At 59.9% G+C, this 20,169-nt stretch overlaps 10 protein-coding genes across 11 annotated transcripts in view; 6 read left to right on the top strand and 4 right to left on the bottom strand.

The window, feature by feature from the left end:
- SDRG_03158 (hypothetical protein) overlaps positions 1-1,704 on the top strand; it is a gene marked incomplete at its 3' end in the record, with an annotated part of 5,090 nt that extends 3,386 nt beyond the window's left edge. The window contains exon 2 of the mRNA XM_008608780.1: positions 18-1,704. Within this exon, the coding sequence (XP_008607002.1) occupies positions 18-1,704 (1,687 nt within the window). The remainder of the gene's footprint in view (positions 1-17) is intronic.
- Positions 1,705-1,778: 74 nt separating this feature from the next.
- SDRG_03159 (hypothetical protein) lies at positions 1,779-3,090 on the bottom strand. Its single transcript, XM_008608781.1, has 3 exons — positions 2,599-3,090; positions 2,373-2,549; positions 1,779-2,324 (listed from the first exon to the last, which is right to left on the bottom strand). The coding sequence occupies exons 1-3, from the start codon at positions 3,017-3,019 to the stop codon at positions 1,972-1,974; spliced, it is 951 nt and encodes a 316-aa protein (XP_008607003.1). The 5' UTR covers positions 3,020-3,090; the 3' UTR covers positions 1,779-1,971.
- Positions 3,091-3,093: 3 nt separating this feature from the next.
- SDRG_03160 (hypothetical protein) lies at positions 3,094-5,785 on the top strand. The gene is made up of 6 exons (XM_008608782.1): positions 3,094-3,353; positions 3,400-3,528; positions 3,576-4,096; positions 4,143-4,467; positions 4,519-4,657; positions 4,709-5,785. The coding sequence occupies exons 1-6, from the start codon at positions 3,144-3,146 to the stop codon at positions 5,647-5,649; spliced, it is 2,265 nt and encodes a 754-aa protein (XP_008607004.1). The 5' UTR covers positions 3,094-3,143; the 3' UTR covers positions 5,650-5,785.
- A 418-nt stretch (positions 5,786-6,203) lies between these two features.
- Positions 6,204-7,092, top strand: SDRG_03161 (hypothetical protein; the record flags this gene model as incomplete). Its single annotated transcript, XM_008608783.1, has 1 exon — positions 6,204-7,092. A coding segment is annotated over one exon (852 nt), but the record flags the coding sequence as incomplete, so codon positions are not given.
- Positions 7,093-7,715: 623 nt separating this feature from the next.
- SDRG_03162 (hypothetical protein) lies at positions 7,716-8,602 on the top strand. Its single transcript, XM_008608784.1, has one exon. The coding sequence runs from the start codon at positions 7,725-7,727 to the stop codon at positions 8,538-8,540; it is 816 nt and encodes a 271-aa protein (XP_008607006.1). The 5' UTR covers positions 7,716-7,724; the 3' UTR covers positions 8,541-8,602.
- SDRG_03163 lies at positions 8,493-10,519 on the bottom strand (the record flags this gene model as incomplete). 2 transcript variants are annotated; one of them, XM_008608786.1, is made up of 8 exons in its annotated part: positions 10,340-10,506; positions 10,233-10,295; positions 10,042-10,186; positions 9,799-9,988; positions 9,096-9,733; positions 8,970-9,048; positions 8,823-8,915; positions 8,604-8,776 (listed from the first exon to the last, which is right to left on the bottom strand). In XM_008608786.1, exons 1-8 carry the CDS (start codon positions 10,504-10,506, stop codon positions 8,604-8,606), a joined length of 1,548 nt encoding a protein of 515 aa, XP_008607008.1. The 2 variants fall into 2 exon arrangements, with proteins under 2 accessions (XP_008607007.1, XP_008607008.1); XM_008608785.1 differs by having other exon boundaries at positions 8,493-8,915; positions 10,340-10,519.
- Positions 10,520-10,833: 314 nt separating this feature from the next.
- SDRG_03164 (DNA-directed RNA polymerase II subunit RPB11) lies at positions 10,834-11,254 on the top strand. Its single transcript, XM_008608787.1, has one exon. The coding sequence runs from the start codon at positions 10,858-10,860 to the stop codon at positions 11,209-11,211; it is 354 nt and encodes a 117-aa protein (XP_008607009.1). The 5' UTR covers positions 10,834-10,857; the 3' UTR covers positions 11,212-11,254.
- An 820-nt stretch (positions 11,255-12,074) lies between these two features.
- SDRG_03165 (hypothetical protein) lies at positions 12,075-14,427 on the bottom strand (the record flags this gene model as incomplete). The annotated part of the gene is made up of 11 exons (XM_008608788.1): positions 12,075-12,233; positions 12,278-12,325; positions 12,371-12,499; positions 12,544-12,735; positions 12,779-13,033; positions 13,077-13,412; positions 13,456-13,572; positions 13,629-13,778; positions 13,821-13,904; positions 13,951-14,046; positions 14,098-14,427. 11 exons carry the CDS (start codon positions 14,425-14,427, stop codon positions 12,075-12,077), a joined length of 1,896 nt encoding a protein of 631 aa, XP_008607010.1.
- A 77-nt stretch (positions 14,428-14,504) lies between these two features.
- On the bottom strand, positions 14,505-16,035 carry SDRG_03166 (hypothetical protein; the record flags this gene model as incomplete). Its single annotated transcript, XM_008608789.1, has 10 exons — positions 14,505-14,556; positions 14,604-14,713; positions 14,764-14,850; positions 14,894-15,058; positions 15,110-15,313; positions 15,361-15,565; positions 15,615-15,643; positions 15,688-15,802; positions 15,852-15,909; positions 15,954-16,035. 10 exons carry the CDS (start codon positions 16,033-16,035, stop codon positions 14,505-14,507), a joined length of 1,107 nt encoding a protein of 368 aa, XP_008607011.1.
- Positions 16,036-16,593: 558 nt separating this feature from the next.
- Positions 16,594-19,916, top strand: SDRG_03167 (hypothetical protein). The gene is made up of 8 exons (XM_008608790.1): positions 16,594-16,743; positions 16,790-17,044; positions 17,089-17,496; positions 17,538-18,459; positions 18,505-18,712; positions 18,760-18,919; positions 18,962-19,095; positions 19,145-19,916. The coding sequence occupies exons 1-8, from the start codon at positions 16,677-16,679 to the stop codon at positions 19,811-19,813; spliced, it is 2,823 nt and encodes a 940-aa protein (XP_008607012.1). The 5' UTR covers positions 16,594-16,676; the 3' UTR covers positions 19,814-19,916.
- Positions 19,917-20,169: the final 253 nt, after the last annotated feature.

A 20,169-nucleotide genomic window follows, 5' to 3' on the forward strand; every position in this document is an offset into this window, starting at 1 on the left:
ATCGCCGTCGGTGTCAGCCCGTCGGTCGCTGCTGCCGTTGCGTCGGCTGCCGACTCGGCGGCGGGCTCGGGTGCCGATGCCGTCACCAGTGCTCCTATCGCGGACGTCATCGATGCCGCCCAAGATGCCGGTGCCTCGCCGGCCCAGGCTGCTGCTGTGGCCGATGCCGCGTCGTCGGGCGTCACGGGCAGCGACCTTGTTGCCGTCGCCTTGGCGGTCGGTGTCAACCCGTCGGATGCCGTGAGCGTCGCCAGTGCTGCGAGCAGTGCGGCGGGTACGCCTGCGCCGATCATCGAGATCATCCAGGCTGCGCTCGACTCGGGTGCAAGCCTTGGCCAGGCCGCTGCCATCGCGGTTGCCATCAACTCGGGTGGCTCGCCTGCCGAGGTGCAGATCGCGGCTATCGAGGCCGGTGCTCCGCTCTCGGTTGCGTCGGCCATCGCTTCGGCTGTGTCGTCGTTCACGCAGTCGACGGCGGGTTCGTCGGATGCCACGCCGGCCCCGGTGCTTGAAGTCATCCAGGCGGCGATTGAAGCCGGTGCCACGCCTCAGCAGGCCGCTGTCATCGCCGTCGCGGCCGACACCGGTGCTAGTGCGCTGGGCATTGTCCAGACGGCGCTGGCGGTTGGCGTACCTTCGTCGATTGCAAACGCAGTTGCTGCTGCGGCAAACGTGGCGGCGGGATCGAATGCGGATGCTGTCACCAGTGCTCCGATTGTCGATGTCGTTGCCGCTGCCGAAGACGCTGGTGCTACCTCATCCCAAGCAGCCGTTGTGGCCGATGCTGCGTCGTCGGGTGTCACGGGGACTGATCTTGTGAATGTCGCGCTTGACGCCGGCGTCTCTCCGGCCCTGGCAGGCACAGTTGCTACTGCTGTGGCAGAAGCAGCTGCGACCCCGGCACCCATCGCTGTCGTCATCCAAACCGCATTGGATTCGGGTGCAAGCTTGAACCAAGCTGCCATCATTGCTACGGCAGTGGAATCCGGTGCCAGCCAAGCAGGCATTCTCAGTGCGGCGCTTGCGGCGGGCGTCGCCCCCAAAGATGCCATTGCCATCGCTTCGGCGGTCGCGTCAAGCAACGGCTCTGGTACGGGTTCGCTTGCCGCCCAAACGAAGACCGCGTTCAACGCCGCTGAAGGTACGGGCGCTAGCCCCGAGCAAGCTGCGGTGCTCGCAGTCGCGATCCAAACCGGTGCGACCGAGACCGAGATTGCCGACATTGTCAAGAACAACGGCGTCGGATCTTTGAAGGCGGACATCATCGCTTCGACGCTGAGTGCGCTGAGCCCTGGCAGCGCAGCCGACATTATCAAGGTCAACGAGCCCGAAAAGATCATCTCGAACAGTGAGGACGCCGGGATCCCACCGGGGGTCGCCGCGGAGATCGCTGTTGCCGCCGGCGAGGGCGAGTCGACGAAGCAGGTCGAGAAGCTAGGCGCCGAAGCCGGTATCTCGGCCCAGACCGTGTCCAACATTTTCGCGGGCATTACCACGGGGTCACAGAAATCGGAGCCGGAACCGGCTACCGATCTCAACACGTTGCCAGCGTACAACTTTACACCGGCACCGACGGCCGTGGGCACCGAAGGCGAGACACCATCCACAATCGGTGGTGTGTTCCAAAACATCGTCGACTACTTGACGTCGGCGCCCGCGACACCGAGCTTGCGATCGCGTCCGCAGTGCGCGCCGACGGCGTAAACACTGACGTCTTCATGTCGTTTGCTAATTGTAAGAATCAACCAACGTTTTATGTCCATTGACAAGCTCCAGTACCGACAACACCACTCACCACTGCGTTCTGTCTGCGTGGCAGAGACCCATTCGGGATCTCAGCAAGCGTGTGGTAACTACCGAGGTGTTCGCCATCGACGGCATGGTGCTCGTGCGCCACAGCCTGCAAAGCTACGACGCGCGCATGTCTGACATCGGTGCAACGACCAAGTTCCTTCTTTCTTACTTATCCGACTAGTACACGCGGGGGAACGGCATGTCCTTGGGGAACTGAAGCCAGTTGACTTTCGGGTACTCGGTCTCATGGCTCTCGACGACGTGGATCGAGTACGCATGGCGCGACTTGTCGGACGTGTTGGCATGACTGTAATGCACAAACGACGAGTGGAGGAGCACGAGGTCGCCCTTCTTGGTCAAGATCGGCGTCCCGCCCGTCAGGTCGAACGCGGGCTTGGTCGCGGGCACCGTCTCCAGCAACGGGCCGTCGGCGCTCGAGAAATCCTCTTGGCCATTGAACGGCGTCGTGCGCTTGAAATGCTGAAGCACGGGCGTCGTCAAGTGCGAGCCAGGCACACCGTACAAGCAGCCTACCATGCAGCACTCAACACACGGCCAAATGCATTTGGATAACGAACCGTTCGACGTCGTGCAGTCTTCCAGCGCCCACCAGAGACCAATGACGCTCTGCGGCTCCGTGTAGAGGTACGTGCCATCTTGGTGCGCGCCAACCTCGCCGCCAATCGATGGCTGCTTGAAAATATACATGGACTGGGGCACGACGGGGGCGACGTACCCAAGCGACTGGAGGATGCCTATGACAGAAGGTCAAGACTGCTCATGAGATTAGGCGAGGCGCCGCACCTTTGACGCTGGGCGAGAAGCTCACGTCGCGAAACGCTGGGTCGAGCGAGTGCAAATTGTGGCCAATCTTGTTGATCGCGAGCGGCAGCGGCACGGTGACGTTGCCATCGTCGTCGACCGCGTCTTCTTCAAAGAAGCAGTGGATGCGCGGACCGGACGAGAGAAAGTATGCGTCGCTGTACCGCGTCTGGTGCTTGGAGCTAAAGATGCTCTTGGAGCTCGGGTCGAACTGCGAGAGGTGGTGGTCCGCCCGCGCACGGAGTGTGTCGCACGTCTCGTGCGAGAGCGCGCCCTCGATGTGGAGGTACCCGTTGGCGTTGTAGAACGCCTGCTGCTCGGTGCTAAGGCCATATGCGGCGGCCGAGCTCGCGCGGCGGGCCCACGCCGGCGACGACGCCTTGGTCAGAGCACGGTGCAGCATGTCGGTGGATTGATGACTGCCGGCCGCTGCCCATCCCGCTGATTGGTCCAAAGTGCACTTTCGCACTTGAAGCACGGTATTTCAACCAATCAGCGTCGCGCGTGTCGCACCGAAACCGACTGCGATGAGCGCCGAGCCCGCCGACGCCGATGATCTCGCCGACGCCGATGATCTTGCCGACGACGCCCTCGACGACCAAAGGGCCCAGGCCATGGCCTCGAGCCGTCATGGCGATAACTCCGATCGGTCGCCCACCCCGCCAAGCGCTCGTCGCGTGTCCTTTGCCCGCATCCGACCGCTCACAGCGCACGAGCTCGCGACAACGTCGTCCCACGTACTCATGCCTTGACCATGCAAGGGCATTGCTATGGCACCTGTAGATCCTTCCGCTCAAAGCGACAGACATGCGCGGCCTCACAGCCGATCTCGATCGCAAGCCCAACGAGGCCATCCAGGTGTTTGTTCGTGTCCGACCGTCGTCGTCGGCGCCGTCGCCGACGTTCATCGGCGTATGTTGTGCACTACCATTGAAGGGCGTAGGATGCCATGGACGTAGATTCAAACGGTAAGCGACACAACGCTGCGGATCCCGTCGACGGCCCACGGTCCAATGGAATGCTCGTTCGATCGCATTTTTCCGCCGGATGCCACGCAGGCCGACATCTACGGGGCCGTGCAACATCTCGTCGCCGACGTTGTGCGCGGCTTCAACGCGACCATCTTTGCCTATGGGCAAACTGGCACCGGCAAGACACACACCATCTTGGGCATGGACGAGTCCGCCCCGTCGCTCTCGGGACGCAGCGGGACGCCCGTCGACGCGACGCGCCTCGAGCTCGATCCATCATGGGGTATCATTCCGCGCGCACTCTTTGAGCTCGTCCAGCAATTTGGCACCAATGGTGTCATGACGTGCGCGTACTTGCAGATCTACAACGACAAGATCTACGATTTGCTTGCGGACCGCAAGCGGCAACGCCCGCTCGTGTTGCGCGAAGCCGACGACGTGTCCATCCAAGGCCTCTCGCTACTCCCGATCGCCACCATGGAGGACGTCTACGCCTTCTTGCGCAAAGGGTACCTTTCACTTTGTATGGGCCCATTGTGGTAGTTTCGGTCCTAGGAAGCTCCATCGCGTGGTCCGTGAAACCGAGATGAACGCCGCGAGCAGTCGCAGCCATGCGATTCTCCAAGTGCACTTGCGGTCGCGGAATGGCCTTCGGCAAGGCAAACTCAACCTCGTGGACTTGGCGGGATCCGAGAAATGGAACAAGCTCATCGTCAAGCCCGGTGTCGAGATTGAAGAAATGAAGAGCATCAACAGCAGTCTCTCGGCGCTTGGCAACTGCATCGCGGCCTTGACGCAAGCCGGCCGCAAGCACATTCCGTACCGCGACTCGACGTTAACGCGGCTCCTCAAGGACTCGCTGGGCGGCAACACGCGAACCGTACACTGCGCTTTGCTGCATTGAAGCTAAAACCAAGCCATCGAGTCGTAGGTTCTGATTGCGACGATCAACGGCCGAGCGTCGGACGAGACTGTCCGAACGATCCAGTTTGCGGACCGGACGCGGGCCGTCATGCAGTGCGTCGTGCTCAATCCCACGCCGACAGTGTCGCCACGCCAGCTCCAACTCGGTACCCAACGCGCTTGGAGCGTCTCCTGACATGCTTGTGGAATCGACGTAGGACTGGCGGCGGCGCGGGCCCACATTGCAAAGCTTCGGCTCAAGGTCCTCGAGCTCTCGAGCGTCAAAGACAAGCAAAACGACGAGGTGCAGTCGAAGCTCGCGCACTTTGAAGCGAGCATCCAAGCCAAAGAACGCGCGATCGGGACGCTCTTGGCGCAAAACGAAGCTTATGAAGCCAAGGTGCGCGAATCGGAGCGCCAGATACAACAACTCCAGGACAAGATTCAAGCGCTCACAACGCCCGAGAAGGTCGCGACCAAGTCATACGAGGTCGACTGGGATCGGCTCGAGCGCGGGCGCAGTCTCTCGAGCTTGGCACCAATCCCGAATGCCCCTGCCCCGGAAAAGAGCAGTATCCTATTCAAATCATTATACCCGAAGCCCAGCGACAAGCCGCCGGTCAAACTCCAGCCCGTCGCACCGTCGCCATCCTTCTCGAGCACCGTCAACGCGCCAGCGCCAACATCAAACACACCGACCGCGTGCACGGATCACCAGCTGCAAGGCTGCGTCCTCTGTGCGCTGCGAAGCAAAGTACCCGCTTCCAATCAATTGAGCGCGATGACAGAGACGTCAAAAGGCCGGCCAGTTGCAGCAACCGCTTCGTCTCTCCCGTGGAAACCCCCCGAGGCTTCTGCACTCGTATCCTCTACGTCGTCGTCGTCGGTGTTGTCGCCGTCCGGTGTGTGCGCGGCGCACCAACTCAGTCGTTGCATATTGTGCCAGAGCGCGCGCCCCAAGCTTGTTTTGCCCGCAACGAATGCCTCAACGGCGGTGACGGCGACGACGTGTGCGCCACATCGACTCACCAACTGCGTGCTCTGTTCGCATACCGCCCAGCCTCGTTTTGCTGCGTCTTCCAGCAGCGCCCCCGTTGTAGCTCGAAGTACTCAGTCGTTCTCCGTCGCCCCACACCATTCGAGCAGTGTAGCCCGATAGCAATGATATCGTTCGCGGTGGACATTGCTTGCAAGCTAGAAATGTCGTCGCTTCTGTCCACCCCAGGAACTCAGTACTGGGTGCGTCGAGAGACATTTGCTCCCTTGGATCCGCTGCCTCGTGGTGAGGACCGCCCTCGCATCCAACATAGGACATGTATATGTCGTCAGTATTGGACGGCAATCGATCATGGCCACGGAACGCGTGCGTCATCGCTACCGCACGTTCGACGGTTTGTCGCAGCCAATGCGTTGGCGCCTAAGTCCCGTTGCATACAGCCGTAGCGCGACGTAACGCTACCCAACGGCAAACGGTCCGAACCCGACGCTCGACGGTGCTGAGCACTCGGTGGGCGGCATCGCACTGCACACCGCGTTCCGGTTCGTCTCCATACGAAGTCGCAAGGGCCCGATCAAGGCGCTTGTGGCCATCTGTACATATTTACCGAGCCACCTCGTCGGCGGCTTGAATACAGCGCCAACTTCAACTTGTCAACCTCTCAAACATGATAGTATGCATATCGCATTGCCAGTTGATTTCACTTTTCCTTTTCCAGTCCATCGACGACACCAATGGCATCATCAACGCAGCGCGACGAGAGTCATGTGTGGTACTTTGCGATCGGGTCAATGATGAACCCGATCAGTCTCTCGAACCGCGGTTTGGCCCCGGTCGAGAGCCACCCGGCCGAAGTCCTGGAGTACAAGCTGCAGTTTTTTGGCGCCGCCGGCATGGCCGAGGCCGTCCCGGAAGCCGGCGCCTCGTTCCACGGTGTGCTGCACAAAATGGCATCCGCCGAAATGCAAGTCCTCGACCAAATGGAGTCGACGTACATCCGCGTGCCGGCAACGACGCGCCTCTACGACGGTCGCCTCGTTGACGCGACGATCTATGGCCGGGACGCGGCCAAGGTCGCGGCCTTGGGACAAGAAGACAAGCCGCCGAGCGAGCGCTACATCGAGATCATGGTGCGCGGCTGCGAGCACTACGGCGTCGCGGCTTCACACATTGCGTTGCTCAAGTCGGTGCCGTTCGTACCCCGCAAGTCGCCCAGCGACTACATCTCTGTGCCCGTGCCCGACGGACTCCGGTGGTTCACGCAAGAGGAGCTCCGCGCCGGCACGGGCGTCGACAAGCGTCCACTGCTTATCTCGATCAACGGCAAGGTTCGCGAGTACATTGGGTCCCCGGATTTTGCCATGTACAAGAACATGCTGCGCATGGCTGGCCAGCCCATGGAGCCGTTCATCGCCAAGATGCTCTACGACCCCAAGTATGGTTGCCCGTCGACGCTGCAAGAGTTTACACGCGAGCACTGTGCGTGCATTGAAGACATGACGATGCAAAACTTTAGCAATCTCTTCCAGACTGTCGGTCTCATTGCGCAGACGTACAAGGAGGAATAAATGTCCTTTGATTCAAAAACATCTTATTCGAGTGTTGATTTTGGCGGTCGTAATCAAGTAGAAGACGTGGCTCCCGTTCATTCCTTGGGGAGATGGGTGGAGCAAAACGCATATCGTAGCAGCAGGGACGAAGTGTACATATTGCATGGGTGACTAGGTCGGACCGAGTACTGTCGAGGGTCTCACCTGAACAACTGTCTCCCGTCTCACCGACGATTCTGATTCTGGCGCAGTGAGAATTATTTCATGAGCCAACGTAGTTCTGTGGAAGCGGGCAAAGTACCTCAATACGAGGTACACATACGGTGTTATAAGTGCTCGTGGACTATGGCATGGCAGGCAACCTGTTTATTCCTTCTACTGGCCATACGATGGCCGACACGCTTACGATGTAGTCATCCGATAACGGCCATGAATAACGCGCGTGATCCTGGCAACACCGCTCGCTGCTGGTGGCGACAGTGCGACCATATATGTGTCTCAACGAAGCAAGGACAGAGAAGGGCAACACCAGCAGCAGAAGACGACACTCGAATCATTCTACTTGGCTCTTGGTTGAGCGATCGAGCCGCGCACGACTTCGCCAGTGCTCCACGGCAACCTCCGAGACTTGATAAGATCGTCGTGCTCCGAGAATGTCGCTTCATTTTTGAATTTGCACTTTGAACCATGAGCGACAACGGCGACGTCTGGTACTTTGCGATCGGATCGATGATGAACCCGATTAGCCTCCAGAGCCGCAACCTCGCGCCGATCGAGAGCTACCCAGCCGAGGTTCTGGACTTCCGCCTGCACTTTTTCGGGCACCTCGGCATGGCCGAGGCCGTCCCGGACGTCGGCGCCTCGTTCCACGGCGTGCTGCACAAGATGACATCCGCCGAAATGCTGTTGCTGGATCAAATGGAGGTGACGTACACCCGCGTGCCGGCAAAAACGCGCCTCTACGACGGCCGGCTCGTTGACGCGACGATCTATGGCCGCGATGCAGCCACCGTCGCGGCCTTGGGACAAGAAGACAAGCCGCCGACCGAGCGCTACATTGACATTATGGTGGGCGGCTGCGAGCACTACGGCGTCGCGGCTTCGCACATTGCGTTGCTCAAGTCGGTGCCGTTCGTGCCTCGGAAAACGCCGAGCGAGTTTGTCTCGGTGCCCGTCCCCGATGGTGTGCCTACGTTTACGGAAGAGAAGCTGCACATCGGCACGGGCGTCGACGGACACCCGCTGTATGTCTCGATCAACGGCAAGGTCTGCGAGTACGTCGGCTCGACCGACTTTTTCCTCTACCCGCATTACCTTCGCATGGCCGGACAAGCGGTCGAGCCGGTGCTGGCCAAGATGCTGTACGATCCCAAGTATGGCTGCCCGTCGACGCTGCAGGAATTTACGCGCGAGTACTGTGCGTGCATTGAAGACACAATGATGCACATTTCAAGTGCCAACTTCAAGGTCATCGGTCGCATTGCGCAGTGCTACAACGACTAAAGATCTAGACATATGGTACCTTTTGGTCTACAAACCCATGAAAAATGAAACTAAATTGCACATTTAGCGGCGGAGTAGCCGCAACGGCAACGCCGTCGGCTTGATCGTGACACCTGTGAGCTTGGGTGTCAAGTTCGATGCCGGTGTACGTGTCAGCGCAAAGCGCGGTAGCAAGTGGAGCAGCACCGTTTGCATCTCGGCGATCGCAAAGCGTTTTCCAATGCAGTTTTTGGGCCCTAATCAAGAAGGATCCTACTGTCAATACGCGGACAAGTTGTCTACCGAGGCTAAATGGCACGAACGTAAACCGGCTGCTGTTGCCATGGCGCAGCAGCGCATCGGCCTCGTGCTCGGGCGATCCATCCAGAAAACGCGCTAGTCGTCATCAAGGATATGCGTCGACAGTATGTACAATGTACAACATTGTACCTGGGAGAAACTCCGTGGGACGACTCCAATACCGTGCGTGTTGATGGATGGCCCCAACGCAAAATGTCGCCTGGGCGCCCTACGACCATTTGAATGAATACCATCTGAAAAGACTGGATGTACTACTTTGGGCATGAAGAACGGGTCGTCGTCCGTGCGCGGGATCCAGTCGTCGTGCGTGCACGTTCGCATTGTAATGAACGGCACCGTCGGGTACAGACGCAGAGTCTCATAGATCGTCGCTGTAAGCAGAGAAAGGTCGCTCAGCGTCTGCCACGACACGGCACCGCCGGCGTTGGCCAAGGCGCGACGGCACTCGTCAACGACTGCGGCTTCGACAGCAGGGTGCGTCGCTAACATTGCCAACACCCAGGAGAGCGTGCTGCTCGTCGTCTCGTGGCCCGCAAACATAAACGTCATGACGTGCACCCGGGCTTCGGTGGCCGTCATCGCCGCGTCGGCCAGCAAGAGGTCGAGGAGGTCGAAGGCCGGCGCCGGTGTCGCCACCTTGTGCGCAATCACGTCATCGACGATGCGGAAGAGCATCGACTTGGCGGTTTGGATCTGTCGCAAGTACGGTAGCGGCCAGTGCTCAAAGTGCGGAAGAAACGCGAGGCCGAGGATATACAGCGGTCGCGGCGGCGTGTTGAGCTTGTCAAACGCGCTTAGTGCGATCGCTGCCTGGTTGTTTGTCGGATCGAGCGTATTAAAGTCATAGCCGAATGCGGTTTTGCCAATGACGTTGAGCGTCAGGCGCGTCAGGACTAGACATACGCACATGTGGGTCGTTCAACTAGCTAGAATATAGTCTTCGTTCGTGTGGACGTACGATCAGGGACGTCGACAATGTGACCGTCTGGCATCGCGTCCAAGACACTCAGAAGCGTTGCCGTCTCCGCAGCAAATATAGACACGAAGGCCTTGAGGTTGGTCTGTGAGAATGGCGGGTGCAGGTGCTTGCGCTGGCCAGCGTGCACTTGGTCTTCCGAGCTCAAGAGCCCGTCGCCGCCGAGCAGAGTCTACGGTAGGGACATGAGTATGGAGTCGTTATCGCCTGTTTTGGCTCAGAGACACGAAGAATGCTGCGCGGGATCGTGTCGCGGGGGTAGTTGGCCGCCTTGGTCACGAGCACGTGCTGTAGCGATACCGGGTCGGCCAGATTCACTCGGTGTTGAAAGAGCACACGGTAGTAAAAGGCAGTACCGTACGTCTTGGTCCTGCAACCATGACCGTCAACAGCGCCATGACGACACGGCATCGTACCATGAAGCGAACGGCTCTGGGAACGGACGCGTCGCCGACCACGCAAAGTTGGCAAACTCGCGTCTGTATCGAGCTTGAGTGTCAAAGCACTAACAACAATGTCGCACCCGTTGCCAGCGATGACGTGGGTGCTCGGTGGGCCGCGCAGTGCCTGGAGCGGATGAAACCGCGCCCGGTAGAGCAGCCATGCAACAAGCATCGCTACGACGGATGTACCCACACCGACAATGACCGACGACGACGCGTCCATTCGCGCGTCATGGCGTGTCGACATGACACTCGAATGCTTCGCAATAGAAAATGCAACCGGCAAGGCAGGTTCGAACCGGCGCCAATCTGCCAATCGTTGTCGCCCGGCGAGATCCTGCGTTGCTATCATGGCGTAATGGCGCTACACTGTACTGCCAAAGATGCCCCTGCGCGCTTCGCTCTACTCTTCGCCGACGCGACAACAATGTTCGCGACCACAGCTCCAGCGTCGATGGCGTTCGCTTTATCGATAGGATCGACTGGCTTGTAAAAAACACTGTTTCCATCCAGTGTTTCCGTCACTGGCCTAGCATCCGGATAAGGCGATGGCTGGGCGGGCATCCGGATACCGGCCAGTATCCGACGCTCTGCCACCATGAACGCCCCGAGCCGCAGCGACGCCTACCTCCTCCCGGACGGCGCGCAAAAGGTCACGTACGAGAAGGACACGCGCATCAACAACGCCGGTCAGTTCACCATCCTGCGCGAAGACCACACGATTGCGAACCTCGTGCGCATGCAGCTTTTGCGCGACCCGAACGTGACGTTCGCCGGCTACATGCACCCGCACCCGCTCATCAACGACATCAAGGTGCGCATCCAGACCAACAACCAGAGCTCGCCCATCGAGGCCCTCGGCAACTGCCTCGACGACCTCTCGACCGAGTTTGAAGAGCTCGCGCAGCGCTTCCGCCGCCTCTCGACCAAGGACCAAGGTGGGTTTAGCTAGACGCGGCGACTTGCATACTTCCTTTAATCACGATGACCGCGCCTTTTGGTCCACGCCTCATGCGTCGCACCCAAGCCGTGAGCCAAACGGGTCGAGGTACATGCAGCCGAGGTTGGTGGGTCGCGTGGCGACTCTATATATCACGGTCGCGTCCGATGCAATGTGGCAAGGACCGCCTCCGCGACCGCTGGAATACAAACCGAGACGCAGGTGCAAATGATGTAGGTCAAAGCCCAAGTGTTTTACCCTGCGTGACAGCCGCATCGCGGAGGCCCTGTTCGGGACGTCGACAAAGGTGTGGGATTGCAGGGCGTCATTAGCGATCGCAAGCGTTATGCGCCGCTTGGAGCATAATCGATTCTACGACGCTCTGGCCAAGTGAGCTGCTGATAGCAAGATTCGGCGGCCTTCGTATGCACGCGTCGGGGGACCGCTCGTCGTCCCAGGCCAACTTACGTCAACGAGGCCCAGTGCGGTTGCCGACAGACCGCGCGGTGCATACTCTTGTAAACGAACTACCGTTGCAAAGCGCGGTGAGAGACCATCCAACGTGCGCGACAGCATCATGGAGTTGGTCGCCGGTCGCGCGTAGCTGGCATGTGTCGACGACAGGCGCGGTACCATGGTGCACGAGCTCGTCGACGACGTAGCTCCCAATGAAGCCAAGGACGCATGTGCCAAGCTCAGCCAGTGCTAACGACGGCTATAGCGATGCGCCATTCCGGTACAAGCAGGACCAGCGTGGTCGCTCAAAAGCGGTGCCGTTGACGTTGCGATCTTCCGACGTCCGGTTGCACGGCCCATTTATGCGATGCCATTGGCTCGTGCGCCCAAGAATCCGGATAATAGCGTTCATATTGGTCTTAGCTGATGAGCTGCGCGCGCTGGTCGTTGATGATGGCTTCGCATTTCGTCAAGCGGACCTGCGCCAAGTGCAGCTCGTCCCGCAGCGCGTCAATCGTCTCGTCCTTCTTGGCGACCGTCGCGCGGACGCGCGTGTGTAGTTTCTCCAAAAGGTCGTCCTACAAAGCAGTCGCTTGCACCAGCGCAACCATCGGCATTGTACGTGGTTGGACTTGAGCTCCTGCAGCTGACGACCATACTTGACCTCGACCTACACATCATCTTTGAACAGTTTCCCTAACGACGACGCTCGCACCGCGTCGAGCTTGGCATGGAGATCGTCCACGACAGCGGAGAGGCGCTGGCGCTCGGCCTCGGCCGCGTCGCGGGCTTGGCCGAGCTGGTGGGCACGGTGGGCCTCGTCTTGGCTGAATCGACCGCGTTCCTGCAATACCGGATACGCCATTGCGCTCCTGTGTTGAAGTCTACCTCGTCGAGGAGGTGCTGGAGGCGTGCAATGCGTTCGTGCGCGGTCTGCAGCCCTGTCGCTTGCTCGTGGTACTTGGTCTTGAGATTCTCGCGGTCGCTCTCGAGCTTGGCGCACTTGTCAAAGAGATCGCGGTTCTTGTCCATCCACGCCACCTCCATGTCGGTGGCCGCGCGCAGTTTCTTTTGATATTCCTAGCATTTTGTGGTGAGAAGCATTTGGACAAGTTGTCCAAACTTTGGTCTCGGCCTCAAAGTGAAGCGTTAGACGCTTCTCGGCCGCCTCGACCTTGCGCTGCGTCTCGGCCTGGAGCTTGTCAAGGATGAGCTCGATCTTGGCATCCCGGGCCGCGATCATGTCTTGCTCCAGCCGCCGCTTCTCCAGTTCAAACTCGCTGCGGAGCGTGGCATGCATGCTTTTCGTCATAGCGTCCAAGTCGACTTGATACTTGTCGCGCAAATTGGCCGCGTCAACGTCGTAGCGCTTGGCCATCTACCGACGATTATCGCATCCAACAACGACACGCGATACACACCTCGTCCTTGTCTCTTTGAAGCTGCTGGACGTCGTACTCGATGCGTTGCCGCTCCATCGCGCGCGTCTCGTCGAGCTCCTTGGCGTGCATCAGCTTGAGCTGCCGCACCTCGGCGACCATCTCGTCGCGGGCCTTCTCGGCTTCCTCTTGCAGTCGTCGGCGCTGGGCGCTGAGTTGTTGCTGGAGCTCTGCGTCGGCCGCGTCCAGGCGAAACATGAGCTTGCTGCGCTCCTTCTCGCGCGCTTCAATGAGCTTCTTATCGTTTGCGTCGCGCTCCCGCCGCATGTACTCGTCCTTCTCCTTTTCAAATTGGAGCAGGAGCTTCCGCTTCTCTTCCTACCCCCGCGATCGTCATTGTATGAAGCGACGAGGCACGTACGGCGGCCGCATCCTGAGCCTTTTGAATTGTCTCTTTGCATTTGGTCATGATGGCTTGCACGTCGGGCTCCAACGCCTTGATGGTCGATTTCTTGATCTCGTCCGTCTTCTTTGCCATCTACCACGCGCATGGCCATGTCAGTATGACGATGCAACGCGGTAAGACACAGGTACCCATTGGTCACGCCGCGTCTTCTCCGTCGCGGCCCAGCGCTCTTTGGCATCCTTCATTTGCCGCTCAAAGCCAGCGGTCTCGGAAGCGAGCCGCGTCTCCAGCTTGCGTAGCTCGGTTGTGAGCGCTTCGCACTTGGCCGCCAAGTCACTCTACACCGCCGCATGTTTATAGATCGGATAGCGTCGATGTACCTTGTCCGTGACAAGCGTTTGTTCAAAGTCCAAGTGCTTCTCAATGTCTGTCTCGGCTTGCAGCTGCTGCTCTTTTAGTAGCGCCTACGTGCAAAATGCCACGTCATATTTTTGGCCAAGCAATATGGACCTTGAACTTGGCTTCGGCTGCGTCGAGCATGTCAGTGTGCTTGGCCTTGTCCTTGCGACGCGCTGCTTGGAGCAAGGCGATTGTCTGAGTTTTGTCCTACACCGCCATGCAAATCGCTCCACGAACGAAGAGATGGTCGTCGCGCACCTGGAGCTCCATGTTGAGCGTCACGAGCTTCTCCTTGATGTCATTATAGTAGACGTTCGAGTCCGTCGACGACCGGCCCGACGACGAGAGCGGCGGCATCCGGTTGCTGCTGCTCAGCAGTGGACTCGACGGTGTGCGCTGCAGTTGCTGCACCGACTTCATTTCGACTTCGTCGAGAAAATCATAGATGGTGTGCTTGCTCCCGCGCTTTTCGTCGCTGCTCAAGGGTGCCGTCGAGTAGTGGGGCGGTGGCGTCATTGCCGGGTCGTCGAGTAGCAGCTCGTCCAACGCCGACTCGTCGTGGTTGTTGCTGCTCCTGTCGTCGTCCATGCCGCTGTCGTTCCATATAAAACGGTCGAGTACACAAAACGTCGTATTTTTGCAATCAACTCAATACATTGATACTGTTACGCAAGTGCAAAGTCGGCCACAAGCGAGAGGTGGTCGCTCGACACGTGCCTGCACCCGAATGAGCCCACGAGGTACACGTCCTACTACGAACGTACTGGGTCGGGAGGCCGCGGATGCGCTTGAAGAAGGCGGCTTCGTCCGGCATCGCGACGACGCCCGTACATTGGAGCGTCGGCGCCGAAAACCAAATGTAGTCGACCGTGCCCTACAGATGCCATCGACTAAGGACAGGCAGTGAACATCCTAGGCGCCTACAAAAAAGCGGTTGTGGTAGGTCGTCACAAGCGGCTCGCCCGTCGTCGCCTCGGTCGGGTGTTGCGCGTACGCGCTCTTGAGCGCAAACTACGCCACCGAGTTAGGCCGACGCAGCGCCCATTTTACATACTGGGTGGGACACGGTGCCGCCAATGGCCTTGTTGAATTTCGAAGGCGGCGACCGCTTACTGGGGCCGCGCTGCGCTGGGTCAAAGCGTCCAGCGGCCGTGCCGGCGCCGTGATGCCGCAATTCGGCTTCGGTCTCGACGTGGCGCCGCTCGTGAAAGAACGAGCCCTAGCGTTTGGCGTCAACGACCAGAGAGCAAATATGGTGTGTATCTCGTACGCTGGGCGAAACTTGGCACGAGAGGTCGGGTGGCTGGAGACGGTCGCAGTCGAGTACGCCGGTCGCAAAGAGCGCGTAGAGCGGACTGCACGGCGTAAAGTTAAAGTCGCCGCAGAGCAAGAGACGGTCCGACGCATGGGACGCTTGGAGCGCCGCCAGCTTCTCAAAGAGCAGTTGGCACTGCGCGAGCTTGACGTCGCCGCGCTAAGAGCGAGAAGTCAAGCTATTTGTACGCTGAATCGAGAGCGTACCCGCGGGTTGAAGAGAATATGCGTCGTTGCGACCACCATTTTCGCGCCGTCCGACACGGACTGTAGCACAAGCGCCAGCGCGACGTTGTCACGGTCGAGCACGTCGTGCCCCGGCACCTTGTACTCGATGCCAACCGTCTCGAGCATCTCAAACGTCGACGTTTTGACAAAGATGGCGCAGCCGTCCAGCGTCGTCTCGCCCGTCCTACGTGTGCGCGTCATACGATGCGTGCGTTGACATACTGCGACGGTACCGCTGCTGGGCCCGCCCAACGTAGCCGTGCTAGAGAGAGATGTGGCACGTGCGCGATTCTACGGGCAATGTACCTGTGCGAGTTCAGGCTCAAAGTAGTCGACAAAATGATCGACTTCTTGGAGACAAATAATGTCGGCGCGCCACGATAGAATCTCGCGCAAGAGCCGCGTCCGGCGAAAGGCCCAGCTACGCAGAGCGATGGAAGCGATTGGCCATGGCGAATGCAGTAATGTACCTAAACTTGTAGGCGTCGTACGGGCGCGCGTGCTGCTGACTCTCGGCCGCGAGGTAGTCTACGCACAGCATGCGGCGCGTTGACGTGCAAGGCCAGACCTACCTGCGAGCACGTTGAAGCAAACGACGCGAAACCCGCCGGTCGCGGGCGGATCGCTATACACGCTGTACGGACGCGGGTACATGGGGATCGGCGAGAGCACGTCGACGGTCGTCGGATGGCGAGGCGCATTGCCACGCCCACCGCGCCCACCACGACCACCTCGACCGCCGCCACCCGAGCGACCGCCATGGCCACGTCGGCCGCCACTGCGCTCGGCACTGCGAGGACGCTCCGCTGCTTGGCTGTCACGGCGCGAGCGTGAGCGGGACCGATTGCGCGTCGGCGGCGCGCTGCGGCGCGGGGCTGCTGGCGGGCCCATGTCGCCGGTGTCCGGTTGCATTGCAAAATATACGGCCAATCATTGGCCAGCATCTGACCAACCTTGAAGTTGCACAGCGATCAGGTCGAGCGCCAACACAGGCGAGGGCTCTGGACCAGCATGCGCCTTGACAGCCATGCTAGGCAGTACGATGCACAGCGTAGGCGAATGCTATTGCCAGACCCGCCTTGGCACCTTGCTCGGTCGCCCAACGACAGTCGCTTTGGCCTCAGGGTGCCGACACGACCTCTGCAGCACCGTCCTCGGCTGGTGCCCCAAACGACCGTCTCCTTGGTACCTCGAACGACCGCCATATCGACGGACGTGTATCTTCCCATCATGCCACTCAATCCATCTTGTGCGCCACCTAAAAATACAGGCCAGACGCGGAAACGGCCGTCGCCATGAAGCGGCCTCGGCTAACCACGGGCGTGCTCTGCCTTGTCGTCACCGCCTTACCAATCGATGCTTGTACGTGCCACGTACCGTCTTTCACGTGTGCATCTTCATGGTGTAGCCAACTGGGCTGAAATCAGCGGCACCAAGCAGACCAACGCGGCGATCGAGTCGGGCACGCCGTGGACGCGGCGCTGGGGACACGCGGCCATTTCACAGCTCTTCTCAGCGGCCGAGACCGCAGCGGGGAAGCTTAGTCGCATCTATATCCTCGGCGGCGACGACCGCATGCAGCTGGCGACGATGGGCAAGGACTTTCGCGCCTATCCGGGCGGAGGTTCATTCCGGAACGACGTGTGGGCGACGACCGGCATTGGTACCTTCTTCGCTTAGCATACCAAGCCTTCATGCGCCTCCTAGTCTGGAACACGTCGATCAACATCCTGACGTTCAACCAGTGGGGCGAGCCCGCGCCGCAGATCGTAGCCGAGCTCACATGGAGCCAAACGAACGCGGGGAAGCTGCCGCCCCCGGGCATTCTGTACAGCGACTGGATTGCGTGCTTGAGTGCGCCATGGAACCCGTACCCGCCGAGCGGCTGCGACGACCCGACCAAAGCGCCCGGCGAGTACATTGCCGACGCCATGTTCTCGCCCCGGCGCAACTTTGCCGCGCTCGCCTTCAACAACCATTTGTATGTCTTTGGCGGCCGCGCCCGGGAGCTACTGCCCGTGCCGATCGCCGACACAATCGGTATGGCGCCGCGTCCCGCGCGCTGGATGGAGTATGCGATTCTCAAAAACGACGTCTGGAAGAGCCAGGACGCAGGTGCGGCAGCTTCCACGCAAACAACGACTATGGTACCGTAGGCGTCTCGTGGTCGCTCGCAACGATTGGGTGCGCGATGCCCACAGCGCTCGAGACGTACAAGGCGGGCGGGCAGCCGTACCAGTGCACGACCCAGAAAGATTGCTTTGGCGACAGCAAGTGCAACTTCGACCCGATCACGCTCACCGGCACCTGCGTCTGCAACATGTGGTCGCCGCGCGAGTACCATACGGTGGTGTCGTATTTTGGCACGTTGTACCTCGCGGGCGGCTACACGTCGGTGCAACGGAACCTCTGTGGGCCCGAGATCGCCAAGCGGCCGTTGGGCAACGAGTATGCGTGCGGCGGCAACTACCGCAAATTTATGAACGACGTGTGGATGTCGCCGGACGGCCAGCGCTGGGTGCAGTTGACGCCGAGCGCGGCGTGGACCGGCCGCGGCGAACACGCAATGGTCGGGTGGGAAGGCCATCTCTGGATCTTTGGCGGCCGCGACCGCGACGTACGTAGCTCGACCCACCAAGGCTTGCGCAACGACGTGTGGCGCAGCGTCGATGGCATCGAGTGGGTCCTCGATGCGCTCCACGCCGAGTGGTCGCCCCGCGCGAAAATGAGTGTCGTCCCGGTGACGCAGCCGAACGAGAGCTACCTCATTGCCATGTTTGGTGAAAACGACGATGTGTTCCTCGGGGATGTTTGGACACGCGCCTCGAACGCGTCGCGCTGGTCGCTCGACTTTGGACCGAGCACGACGCAGCGGGTCTATGTGACGCCGCAAAGCTCGGTTGCCTTGCTCCAAGGCATGGCCCCCACCGATGTCTCGACGCTGGAAGCCGCCAACATTCGGGTCATCGCCGACCTCACCGGCCTCGCACCAGACACAGTGATCGACCTGCGCACCATGCACAACGTGCCGATTTGCGATTACATTGCAGTCGCCAAGCTCGTCGTCCAGCAGTGCAAGTAAGCAGCTAACACCTCGCGTTCACCTTGCAACCGTGAGTGTAGCATTGCGCCCGTGGGGTACGACGGCGCCGAGTGGACCAACGTGAGCGTGCTCCAAGGCGCGAACGCGGTTGCCAATGCCGCCGCCACCGCGGCCGCGGCCGCCGCCGCTGCCAACAGCGTGTGGGACGGCTGCGCGCACCAAGGCACGCCCGTCTTTGACTGGATCACGGGGCTGTACAAGTGGCCCGATGTGGGCAGCGTGCCGCAAGTACGGCGCCTCTTGTCGTCTTGTGCCACAGGATACGATGGGCGTAGGTGGACACGAAGGACCCGTTCCCGAACGTCCAAGCGTCCGTGTGCCGGTGGACACCGACACCGCGCTCGTCGCACGCGTCGACCGTGCACAATGGCACTGTCTACGTCTTTGGCGGCAAGGTCGACAACCAGCTCTTTGAGAACGATGCGTGGTACCGAGGTACACACGTTGATCCCGCACAATATGTCATTTGCGCGTCAGATCCGACGCTACCGACGTCCTATTTTACGCTCACGCCCGAGTCGTCGACGTCGCAGACGATCTTTCAGTTTACCAGTGCAAAACCCGGCACGATCTTCCAGTACCACGTGATTGACCTCGTCGAGATGCTCGTGGTACGACACTGCATGCTCCTGCTCGTGGCGACGTCGCTGCGGCGTGTAGGTGCGGAATTGGACCGACTGCCTCGGCGAAATCAACTTTGTCTCGTGGCTCGACGGCGGGTACCACCGCATTCGGCTCCGCGCGATCGACGCGGCCGGCAATGTCGAGTCGACCTTTGACGCCGGCCGGAACCTCTACGACTGGACGTACGTGCCGGCGCTGCCGTGGAACCTCATCATTGGCATGATTGCGCTCTGCGTCGTGCTGCTCGCCGGCCTCTTCCTCGAGTGGCGACGCCGGCGCAAGCAGGCGGCCATGGAGCGCTACGCGATGAAGCGCATGCGGCGCAAGATGCGCGGCAACAAGAAGGGCGGCAACAAGGACGTCAACTGGCGCGCCACGTATGACGAATCCAAGGACGGCCAAAACAAGAAAAAAAAAAAAAAGCCAAAAAAATCCGACAAAAAAGGCGCCAAGCCGGACGAGAAGAAAGCCAGTGCTAAGAAGAGCAAGAAATCGGACACCGGCAAGAAAAAGACCAAGGCGGACGTCGGCAAGGAGAACCCCACTACGGCATCGAGCTCGCCAAAGTCGCCCCCAAAACCCAAGAAGAAGGACAAGAAGGACAAAACCGACAAGGTGGCGCCTGTCGCCAAGAAGAAACCAAAGGCGGACAGCCAAAAAAAGAAGGCGGAGAAAGCCGCCAAGAAAAAAGAAAAAACCACGTAGCGTAGCCGACATACAAACATCAAGTGTGTAATCTAGAAGCCGTTTGCAAGCCCTAGCCCGCGGCGCCACGTCAGACGCGTTCGATATTTTTTAAATCAAAAGATCGTCTTGGTGTTTGTATGAAAATGCAAAAAAACACGCACCGCGCGAAAAAACAGCCAACCGTCGAACCGGCGCGAAGTCGGTCCGATTCGAGAACCAGCCAATTTCAGCCAATCGCAACGCGTAGGACCCCTGCACCCGCAACGTGATTGGCTGTTGCCCAGAATGCAGGTAGGGCTCGGGGTCGACTCTCTTGAAGTTTGTATACTGCCGGCAACGGACCGGCCGCCGAATCACAGGCGACTGCAATCGCC

This window comes from Saprolegnia diclina, assembly GCF_000281045.1.
Source record: "Saprolegnia diclina VS20 unplaced genomic scaffold supercont1.7, whole genome shotgun sequence".
Lineage (NCBI taxonomy): Eukaryota > Oomycota > Saprolegniomycetes > Saprolegniales > Saprolegniaceae > Saprolegnia > Saprolegnia diclina.